Here is a 12,259-nt window from a genome sequence, read left to right on the forward strand (position 1 = left end):
GTCGTCAGCAAATTTCACCATGCGGTTGGTGCTGTAGGTCCCAGCGCAGTCATGCATCAGCAGGGTGAAGAGCAGCGGACTGAGCACGGAGCCTTGGGGGGCCCCCGTGCTCAGCGTGATGTTAGCGGAGATCTTGTCGCCAACATGGATCTGATGTGCTCCATGACAAGCCGCTCAAAGCACTTCATGATGATGGGCGTCAGTGCCACGGGGCGGTAGCCATTGTATCAAATAATTATTTAGGATTGTTTTTATTGAGATCAGTACTTGCGAGAAATAATTAGATTTTGCTAAGATTAGCACATCTTTATATTGCAGGAGGCGGTCACGCCATGCCTGATGGAAAACCTCAAGTTTGGTTAAACGCCATTTGCGCTCATGCTTTCTACATAATTTTTTCAGACGTAGTGGCGCTACAGAGTCGATGGCATTTAACAACGTCTCATTGAATCCATTTGTAAGATTATCAATAGAGCCGATATATGCGGGAAATATGGCAGTTGCCGGCGACAGTAACTCGGATAGCGCAGTCGCAGTTACGGAGTTATTACGGCTGCTGTAATTCTGATTGAACTCTTGTCTTTGACAAAAAACTGAAATTTCAAATTTTCTTAAGTAATGACCAGACATAACAGTAGTGTATGGCAGTACTGTTGCCAGTCCTCGGGATAATACTATATCTAAGGTATTTCCATTCTTATGCGTTGCTGCCTGTATGGCTTGCGTAAAACCAAACGTATCAGTTAAAGTCTGAAACGCCGAAGTAAGTAGCTCTGACTGTAAATTCATACGTATATTGAAATCGCCCATAATTATTATAGTCTCCGCATTCGTCACTAGATCCGCCACGGATTCTGAAAATTCATTCAGGAAGCCAGAGTAAGCCCCTGGTGGACGGTAAATAACAGCAAGATAAAATGACGGTAAAGCTATGGATCGGACAGTGAGAACTTCAAATGTTTTAAATACATTAATCGAACGAGGCCTAAATCTAAGATCGGAAATAGAGATGAGGGCGACATCCCCATCCTTTTTTCGAGGACGCGCCACATGTGAGCTCACAAAATTTGGAGGCGAGGCCTCATTTAGCGGCAGCAGTTCATTAGGTTTTAACCAGGTCTCGCAAAGATCAAAAATGTTTAGATTGTGTTCTGGGATAAGGTCATTAACGAGTACTGCTTTTTAATGAAGTGATCTAATATTCATAAAGCCGAGTTTGAGTCTAATCGTTACATCAGGGTTCGTATCTATTGGAGGATTTTTAAACGGAATACAAGTAAGATTGTGTTGTCTAGGCCCAACATTACCTCTAAAATATTTGTTAGCACGGCGGGTAGATACGACCATAGAAATTTGATAGTTAATATTCGGGAAACATGTACCGTTTTTTTCCGTGTATAGTGCGCCCCCATGTATAGTACGCACCCCTAAAAATGGCATGCTGATGCTGGAAAAAAGCTTGTACCCATGTATAATACGCACCCAATTTTTATGAATTTTTAAAAAAAAAAATTTAATTTTTTTTTTTTTTTTTTAAGTCCCAATGATCGTCACACACGCAGGGAGACAATGGGTCCCATTTTTATAGTCTTTGGTATGGTCTTAACTAGGCTGGATGTAATTTTTTTTGTTGGCGTTGATTTCTCCGACTGCCCATAAACGCACCACCGCGCTCCGTGCGCATGGAGCGTGTTTGAAGTGAACAGCAGAGAAGAAAGGAACAAGGCAAAGTGTTGTGAAATAAAATATTACCTGTAATACGGATTTAGGTAGAGAACTGAACTCTCGCTCTTTATATAGCTGACGTGTCTTGCTCATCCGTTCTGCGCATCTGTTATGGCGGCCTCCGTATGATATCCGGTTTGCGTGTGTGCGAGAGCGAGAGAGAGCGAGAGAGAGAGCGTGCGAGAGAACGCTCAACCGTAGCGCGCCGCCGACCGCCCAACTGCACCGGGCTGGTCGATTGTTGTGACAGAGCCGTCGCTGAAATTTAGAAGATATTTTTAAAGTCCTGATGTACTTTCTAAAATTTAAGTGGACCTCAGTGCGCACTGCGCAGGGAGCTTAATTTGGTGCGGTCGCGCAACCGCAGCGCGCCGGGCGCTCACTGTCGCATTGCTTAAAGAGCGCCTTTGTGTTTTAGGATGAACAGCAGAGACCAAAGGAACAAGGCAAAGTGTTGTGAAATAAAATATTACCTGTAATACGCATTTTGTTATTTGCTGATTGAAACTGCTAATTAAACTGTGAATTGAAACTAATAGGAAGAAAACAACTCTCGCTCTTTATATAGCTGACGTGTCTTGCGCATCCGTTCTGTGCATTTTATTTCACAACACTTTGCCTTTCTTCTCTGCTGTTCACTTCAAACACGCTCCATGCGACCGCAGTGCTCTCGTATCAGACGCTTGCTCGATCACCTGCTCGTTTGCTGTCCCGTGCGCGCACGAAGCGCGGTGGTGCGTTTATGGGCAGTCGGAGAAATCAACGCCGACAAAAAAAATTACATCCAGCCTAGTTAAGACCATACCAAAGACTATAAAAATGGGACCCATTGCCTCCCTGCTTGGCACTCAGCAGTCCCTGCTTCTTACAGAAACCAGCCATCCATCGATTAAGGGAGACTAATCTACTAAATCTCTCATCAGTGCCTCTCGCAGGCAGGGGGCCAGAGACAAATACTCGATGCCGACTCATCTTTCTGGCGAGATCACAAGTCCTCGCTATGTTTTTCTTTGTGATCTCTGATTGCCGCATCCTAGCATCATTGAAGCCAACGTGTATCACTATAACTGAGTAGCTAGTGTTGTTGGACCTACGCTGTTGACTAGACCTATTGCGAACAAGCTCCCACAAGATTAGCTTCTATGTCTGGTGCTATGTGGCTCCAGGGATACACATTACCGTGGCTGGATTTGTAAGCGTGATGTTTCGGGTAATGGAGTCACCTATGACCAAGGTGCGAGAGCCAGTGGACCGAGATGGCTTAGGACGACTATGCTTTTTAACTGTCTCATCGCAGTTAGCAAACCGCTTTGGGCTAATGCTAACTGGACTAGCAGGCTGACTAGAGCACGCATCTGTGTCCGCCACATCTACGGTTATCGCACTATTCTGCTCTAGCTGGCGGACACGTCCTCTCTAGCAGGGACAATCTCTCTAAGAGATCTCTAAGATCTTGTTTAAATCCGGCAAATATTTCCCAGCTTCAGTGGTAGCTGTCTTTCTAATGCAACTGTGTTGATTGTCTGATTTGAAGATTGGATAAGACAGCCAAAATAATGTCAAAATTTGAAAACCTTTTTTAATTCAAGCAGCTCACTTTTTAGGAATACTATTGGTGGTGCACTGTGGAATGTCATGTATTAAATAGACCTGTAAAAAGTTGTCTCACTCGCTATTGTTGCTTTTTATGATGATGTTGTAGGAGTTGATGCTGAGCCAAGGCACCAAAAGGTTATTTGTCACGCAAGTCCTGAAACAGTTTCCATGTGACACATTCTTCCCTGAATTCTGCTCAGACAAGTACAATCTTCTACCTGGGTAAGATGAGCATGGTAGTCAGCACTTCGAGATTTCTTTGAACTGTAAAGGGCATTATAAATTAAATGTGTTATATATGTATTTTGAATGTGAAAGATGCGGTTGGTCACTTCATTTTTCAGTTGTGATAAATTCCAACACAAGGCTTAAAACATTATTTTTCTTTGCAGGGCAGTTTTGCAAATCAATGACTTCATTTGAAGCAAGTTTCTAATTTTTGAGAGCGTTATTTCTTGTAGGTTAATCCCAAGAACCTGAAACAAAGGTCTTTATTAAAAAGTAAATAAAATACTGTTTAATTTATTAAACCGTAAATAAAATACAATACTAAGAACATGTCCGGTTGCGGCAGGTGAGGCACGAAAAGCGGAGCTCCACATACATTTTACTAATACTAATTCTTGGCATAGAAACAATTTTGATGTGAGAAAAGATGGAATAGAACATGGAATAGTATAGCAACTAAAGTGACTTGAAGTAGCACAATGACAAAAGGAAGGAAGAATAAAAAGAATGAAAATCCGATGGACTGGTCTTGTGCATCTGAGGACACACCTGTGACTAATCAGTGCCTACAGGTAACAATGGCAACATCAGAAAATAGTTTCAGCGAAACTCGAAGTAAAATGGAGATTTCTATGAGAGCGATCATACGGGACGAAATTACTGCTGCAATTAATGTCATCCAGCCGCAAATTGCAGCAGTGAAAGCAGAAGTGAAGCAATGTAACGAAAGGCTCACTCACGCTGAGGAGCGCATTGCACGCTTGAGACCTCACAGGAGCAACTTCAAAGAGAGAATGAGAAGCTGAAAGATAGTGGAGAAACTTGAAGAAAAGGCTGAAAAGTTGGAAGCACATGATCGTAAATATAGTAATGTCCGAGTTTCATTCATAAGATCTTTCATTAATCTGACCTGCAGGCACTGAAGTGATGGAGACTGTTATTCATAATAACAGTGTCGTATTTTATGAGAATCACTGATAGCAGTTTTTTAGTGAATTATCATATTTTTTTTTAATGCTGTTCATAAATGCATTTGTTTTCCAAAAACCTGTTTGGAATATCCATGCTTTACTACCTACTAAAGGCCAAAATATTTTATGCAATGACCTTCACAGGTCGTTTATATTACTTCACACAAACACTACGTCCATCTGCTCCTGGTTCGGCCCTCCGGTCCAAATTTAGAACCCAGTTCGGCCCGCGAGTCAAAAAGTTTGCCCACCCCTGAGTTAGAAACAAGATAGAAACAATATCCGAAACACATTTAGATTCAACATTTGATGATTCAGCATTGACAATACAAGGATATAACATATTTAGAAGAGATGCCTTTGGAGGAGGAGTCGCTTTTTATATACAGGATCACCTGCCTATGAAAATCAGAAATTACTTAATGCCGTTAGAAGTAGAAGCGTTATGGATACAAATACAATTACGTCATCTAAAACCCGTGTTAGTAGGATGCTGCTATAGACCACCGAGCGCTAATATTTCATATCTTGAAAATGTATGTGAAATGTAAGAAAAAGCATGCAACTTAGGTGTTGAAATGTATTTCCTGGGGGATTTGAACATAGATTGGCAGGGGATGTGCCCAATGAGAAATAAGCTTCAGGCTATGGCAAGTGCGTGTGGACTCACACAGGTAGTAAATAAACCAACTAGAATAACAATGAGAAGCGATGGGACGCAAACATCAACTTTTGTTTTTTTTTTTGAAAATTTTTGAAAAAGTTCACATATAAGTCGCTCCTCATTATAAGTCGCTCCTCATAAGTCGCCCCCCACCCAAACTATGAAAAAAACGCGACTTATAGTCCGAAAATTTACGGTAAATCTCATAATAAATAACGTAGGTGTGAAACAAGTACAAGAAACAAAACTACTTGTCCCAATGATCGTCACACACACATCTGAGTGTGGTGAAATTTGTCCTCTGCATTTAACCCATGTGATTTTGATCCATCCCCTGGGGGAGAGGGGAGCAATGAGCAGCAGCGGTACCGCGCTCGGGAATCATTTGGTGATCTAACCCCCCAATTCCAACCCTTAATGCTGAGTGCCAAGCAGGGAGGCAATGGGTCCCATTTTTATAGTCTTTGGTATGAGCCGGCCAGGGTTTAAACCTACAACCTTCCAGTCTCAGAGCGGACACTCTACCACTAGGTCACTAAGCTGGTCATTAAGGTTAGCTAGGATAGTGGTACCGTTTCTAGCTTTGTCGGTTTTAAATTAATGTCCAATGGTATGGTCTAACACATCACAAGAAAACATAAAAAAATTTCAAATTGTGCAAAACAGAACAGCAAGAACAGCCGTGCATTGCAATTATAGAACAAACATAATAGTTATGCATGATAATTTTGGCTGGCTATTGGTTAAGAATAGATTACTTTATTCACTGATGGTTTTCTTTAAAAACATTCTAAAAAAGCCATCAATCATATACAATAAGTTATATTATAGTTCCGATAGACATAGCTGTTAGGGTGGTGCTCACTCTAACTTATTTTGCAAGAACCACACTGGAGTCAAGCAAGTCATTTTAGACACCTGCAGGCGGAGAGTTCACTCGTCGCTGTGCTTACAGCGATGGTCGAATGAAGTCTGACTCAGGCCTCGTCAGGCGCTTATTTATTGAGAGAAACAGAGTGGGGTTGAAAGTGGGGGTGTGTGAACACCCAGGATAAGGTGAAGACGGTCCCCTGCTGATCAAGGCATAGCAGGGGACCTTTTACGACGTTCTGTAAACAAAGCAACTTTGATTGCTTCCTCTGCAGCTAGTCAATAAGTTGAAAAGATCTTAGCACTTTGGTAAACTAATTTTGTCTAGACAGGACAACCTAGTTAAATTATTACAGGTTATATTCCAACATAATCATACGATGAAGATATTCTGCAAACCCTAACATATCCCTCCTGTTTTATCATATGATTATGTCAACCTCGATCAATCAAACATAAGTAAGAAAATACAATGAAAGCAACAACCTCCAGTGAAGATGAGGTTTTTCCTCAATACTCCAGTCCAAATTGTGTGTGTAATTTAAAAAACCTGCGGCCAGATTAAATGCAGGAAAAGAGTTACACGGTCCCTCTGCCTTAGGCGACCAGAATGTTATCGATCAAGATAAAAATTGCTCGCGATTGTTCAGTCGTTGGGGGCTTGGCACGCCCACTGGTGGAGGGTGAGCACGATTCTCACCCCCTTCGCAGATCTGCTCCGTCCAGGGAGAACTTGGGAATGTCTTCTGCGTGGTCGTTGTCTTCAGTGGCTCAGGGTGGACTACCTGGCCACCAAGGGGGAAGAGGATTATTCTGCCTCTGTATGAACTGGGGCAGGGACTGTCGATGGCTGGTCTGGTTCCTTGCAGGAACTCTTCACTGGGGCGCACTGGGACAGATGATACCACGATCCTCCTTTGCCGGCCAGCCGGACGGCATGCGAGATGCGCTCCACCAATTTATAGGGTCCAGTCGACGCAGGCTCCGTCCCCCTCCTTCTTGGAACCTTCAGCCAGAATGTTGGGGTGATCTGGACCTGGATCCGCCACCAAAAGGACAGCAGCACGTCCGGAAAACAGCAAAAAACAGCACCTTTTCTGCAACCTTTGCATTAGTCATTTGAGATGTTTCTTCTGTTCCTCTCATCACTGTTTTGGTTGCCCTGGTTACAGAGGCGTTGCTACACCAAAGGGTGGGAAGATTGTGTCTGTAGCAACGTTGATTAGCTAAGGAATGTAGTGTGGTGTGAACTAGCACTTCATTGTCGGCCCGTGACCCCCGCAGAGTTTGTCCATCTGTTCTTTTCCAGTTGTTGGCCGAGTCGTCCGCGAGTGAGATCAGATAACTTCAATTGCCGGTTTCCTGTGGAACAATGCAACTAGACCTTTGCCAATACTGATTTATCCCAGCCTGGCCAGTACTGGGACAAACCAATGACGTTGTCCCCCATCCCCCGCCAACCCAGCAAACAGCTACCCGCAGAGTCCAGAGCCCCACACCTACATCAGTCTCCCCCACAATCAAATTACAATATCAATCACCACAGACTCCTACACCCTTTTCACACCACAATACCACACTCCCCCCTCCACAGTCCAGTCTAAGTGGAGACAATGGAAGGCAGGAAGGCACAGGTGAGACACCGTAGGAGCAAGCTCCAGCAGTCCTCCCACTAACCAATTACAACAAACAACAAAAGCACAAATCACTTATGTCTGTTTGGGAGGATCACAACAGCCAAACGTTACAAATGACAAACCACAAGACGCAGGTCTTGGAACCACATTGACGACCGCCAAACGCAAATGCCGGGTCAAGGACTGTTCTTCGTCTGTTCTTTGCAACTCTTGTCAAAAGCAACCTTTATTTTTCTTTTGTTTGTATTTGTTTTTTTTTTTTTTTTTTTTTCCAGCATCTAACTTACTCAAAGTCGCTCAACTCATTTTCCATAGTATTCTCCAACAACTTCAACCATTCAACCTGTATTTTCCCTTCAGTCGGGCATTCAGTCATCAATGCTCATTTGCATCTCACACACAGTTTCCAAAAAGGAGTCTTTCTATCACATTGGTCCCAATTCATCCAAGCACTCCACACAACATTCACATACCATTTTCAACTCAAGGTTCCTGATAGAACAATCCACCAATCCAAAAAAAATCAACACAAAAAAAAACTGCTGGCAAATTAATCAGGATTTTCTCTTTGTTTTCATATTCAAAGAACTCAATCTCTCAGATTTAGCTTACATATAGAAGTTTGCATAATCTTACCACACAACCAATCAATAATTTCCACTAAATGTAGCATACAATGTCTCCGTACTAGCATGAGCGGTCAAAAAGGGGGGGGGGGGGAGCTTGACATGGCTTTTCCTCTGCCTCTTCCTCCACCCTTTGATTGGTACTGTTTTGCACGACGACACTCTTTTGACCAGTGTCCACATTTCCCACAATTCCAACAGTTGTCAGAACCTGATGGGGGTTTTGAATTATATGGCGGCTTGCGACCATGTTGGTCTCTAACTCTTCCTCTGCCCCTTTGGGAGCTTGGGAAGAAGATCGTTGCATCTCCATTTAGATCATTATCATCATCTAGATGAAATACATCAGAACATTTGCCTTTCTCAATCGTTACAACACAAGCAGTGTCTGCTTCCACCAAGTGTTTCCTCACCCAGTTGCCTAAGTCGGGGGGGGGGGGGGGGTGAAACAGTGAGGAGCGCATTTCCAAGATGTTGAAGATAAGAACTCTCAGCTGCATCATCGAATGGGGTGCCACTATGCACCCAGAATTCTTTTCCAAATCTTAATTGAATGGTGGTCTCATCACTATTTATCTTTCCATTTTTTGTCTCTTGAATTTGTTCTCTTCTCTCTTCTGAAGCTTTCAACCATATTCTAGCACAATCCAACTCTCTCTCTTTCCTTTTCTTTTTCTGTCCCTTTGTCATCCTATCTACACTCTCCTCCAAAACATCAACCACTATCTTCCACACTTCAACTTTCAACTTCCCTTCTACTCCATACTTTTTCTTCCACTTCGGCATGTATTGCATACAATTAAGACATTTACTCGCCATGAACTTCTCATCCTCTTCAAGAGCTAGAGATCTACCGTTCCTATTTCCCATCTTAATTTGGTATTTTAGGTTTATACAATTTTTTTACATTCTGTCTTTCTTTTCTTTGAGGATCCTCAATGCAGGTTTAAATTGACCTCTCACCAAATTCTCTCTGCAGTCAATTTATCCTACCAGTCGCACTCTCTCAACCACACAAACACCAACGCTTTTTATTTCTAGGCCTATCCAAGATGGGTGTAAAACCCTCCAACACAGCTTGGAAGAACGGACAAAAAAAAAAAAAAGAATCTACGCCCTCCTTCAATTAAGAAAAAGAAGCTCCGTTTTTTTCTTAGCCCGTTCCTTCCACTGGGACTCTAACCCAAGCTGTTCTTTGGCCGGAAAAACGTACAAAGAAAAATCTACACTCTTCTTTGACTAACAAAAAAGAAGCTCCGTGTTTCTTAGCACGTTCCTTCCACTGGGACTCTTCCAAGCCAGATCCCTCAGCTTGGAAAAACAGACAAAAAAGAATCTACACACTTCTTTGATGAACGAAAAAGAAGCTCTGCTTTTCTTAGCCTGTTCCTTCCTCTGGGACTTGAACCCAAGCTGTCTCCCGTATGGGTAAAAAACCCTCTAACACAGCTTGGAAGAACGGACAAAAAAAAAGAATCTACGCCCTCCTTCAATTAAGAAAAAGAAGCTGTTTTTTCTTAGCCCGTTCCTTCCACTGGGACTTGAACCCAAGCTGTCTCCCGTGCACCCTTTTCACAACCACACAATTTTTTAACTTACCTGACCCCTGGTCCGTTGCATTGCCGGAACCCCGTCAATCCACCTCTGGCAGACGAAGGCAGACCTAAGATGCTGGCCCAGCGAAGAAATTCTCTTCCCAGGACTTTCTTTTCCAGGTCCCCCTAAAGGACGCTGGCTTGTCGACAATGCAGCACGTCCTCCTCCGTCAGCCAGATGGCGGGTATGAGGGTCCCGGGTTTCGGCACCAAAATGTTATGGTGGTGCTCACTCTAACTTATTTTGCAAGAACCACACTGGAGTCAAGCAAGTCATTTTAGACACCTGGAGGCGGAGAGTTCACTCGTCGCTGTGCTTACAGCGATGGTCGAATGAAGTCTGACTCAGGCCTCGTCAGGCGCTTATTTATTGAGAGAAACAGAGTGGGGTTGAAAGTGGGGGTGTGTGAACACCCAGGATAAGGTGAAGACTGTCCCCTGCTGATCAAAGCATAGCAGGGGACCTTTTACGACGTTCTGTAAACAAAGTAACTTTGATTGCTTCCTCTGCAGCTAGTCAATAAGTTGAAAAGATCTTAGCACTTTGGTAAACTAATTTTGTCTAGACAGGACAACCTAGTTAAATTATTACAGGTTATATTCCAACATAATCATACGGTGAAGATATTCTGCAAACCCTAACAATAGCCATGAAACTAGACATGCTATGAGAGGTAAGTTTACACTACCAACAGCAAAAACAAATGCAATTAAACGAATAGTAACCTATAGAGCGATGAATCAATGGAACAAATTACCACATAGTATAACAGAAAAATTGTAAAATCGTGTTTAAAAAGTTAATTAAAGAGTATCTGTTTGCTATGGAAATATAATGAAGGATAAGTATAAGCGTATAACATCTTAGAACAGAAACAGTTCTTTGTAAATTATAATGTTGTTGTCAAGTCTGTATTTGTTCTGGCCCAGATTGATCTGGAAATTATGATGGTAAAGTATACAGTTTTTTTCCCATGTATAATGCGCAAAATTTAACTAATTTATTGTCCTAAAATCTGAGGTGCGCATTATACATGGGTACAAAAAAAAATGTTTTTTTTTCTTTTTAAGAAAACCATGGTACAACAATTTTTGAAGAAAATCCTGTCACGGATGGTTCTTTACGACGTCACTTTCCTCTCTTTTCATTTAAACCTAACTGATCGCGGTGGTGCCTTTCTGGGCAGTCAGAGAAATCAACGGCAACAAAAGTCAAATACATCCAGCCCAGTTAAGAAATCACCAGAAAGATCACCATGACAATTGTGAATAATAAATAAATAATTATTATATATATTATTATTATAATAATAAATAATTGTGATAAATAACTGGAACATCAATCAAATATTGGTGATCTCGTTGAGTCTCACATATTTCTTCGCTATCGAGTTTGCTACTGCATGCGCAGTGATACTGACTGGCAGAATAACATCCGGTTGTTCCCAAAGATGATTTTTTTTCTGAAATAATTTTACTTTTACGGACTTAAGTAACCCGGCCGGGTCATACCAAAGATTATAAAAATGGGACCCATTACCTCCCTGCTTGGCACTCAGCATTGAGGGTTGGAATTGGGGGGTTAGATCACCAAATGATTCCCGAGCGCGGCGCCGCTGCGGCTCACTGCTCCCCTCTCCCCCAGGGGATGGATCAAAATCACACGGGGATGGGTCAAATGCAGAGAACAAATTTCACCACACCCAGATGCGTGTGTGACGATCACTGGGACTTTAAAAAAAAAAAAAAAAAAAAAAAAAAGTCAAAATTTGGGTGCGTATTATACGTACATGGGTACAGGCTTTTTTCCAGCATCGACATGCCATCTTTAGGGTGCGTATTAGACATGGGGGCGCATTATACATGGAAAAAAACGGTATATACTATTGGGCTGTTGAGGCGTGTAAGGTATGTGAAAGAAAGAAAAAAAAACTATTGAATGAGTAACAAATGTATTATGTAAATTGACTGAGGGAGCTCTGTGTTGTCTGTTAAGTGTGTTGTGTAACTATGTATTTTTATTTTAGTATTGTTAAGTTATGAATGGGACTGTGTTGTATTTGACTATCTGAAGAATGGTTTAAGGACCCCAGGAAGAGTAGTGCTGGCATTGCCAGAGCTAATGAGGATCCTAAATAAAACAAACAAACATCAGTGTAACGAATGATTTTTTTTTTTAACTATTTTTACTTCTTAAATTCATATTGTGTATAGCAGCAATATATGGGGTGTTCCATTCATGTACTCGTATCTGCTGAACTAAGAATGGTAATAAGATACAACTGGTACCATTTTAAAGCTATTTTTTGTAATGCCAATGATTTTCTTATTTTTAAGATTCAAGATT

At 42.0% G+C, this 12,259-nt stretch overlaps 1 protein-coding gene across 12 annotated transcripts in view; it reads left to right on the plus strand.

Annotated features, from left to right (window-relative positions):
• Positions 1–12,259, plus strand: part of dhfr (dihydrofolate reductase) — a 45,566-nt gene that overhangs the window by 20,690 nt on the left and 12,617 nt on the right. For 11 of the 12 annotated variants that reach the window (XR_009714513.1, XR_009714518.1, XR_009714517.1 and 8 more), the window contains one exon: positions 3,428–3,543. The exons of the other annotated variant lie outside the window; for it this stretch is intronic. Coding sequence is in view for 4 of the 11 variants with exons in the window: in XM_061279728.1 (XP_061135712.1) it covers positions 3,428–3,543 (116 nt within the window). In the remaining 7 variants the exon portion in view is untranslated. The remainder of the gene's footprint in view (positions 1–3,427; positions 3,544–12,259) is intronic. 12 annotated transcript variants of the gene reach the window in all.

This window comes from Syngnathus typhle, linkage group LG5 (genome assembly GCF_033458585.1).
Source record: "Syngnathus typhle isolate RoL2023-S1 ecotype Sweden linkage group LG5, RoL_Styp_1.0, whole genome shotgun sequence".
NCBI classification, from domain to species: domain Eukaryota; kingdom Metazoa; phylum Chordata; class Actinopteri; order Syngnathiformes; family Syngnathidae; genus Syngnathus; species Syngnathus typhle.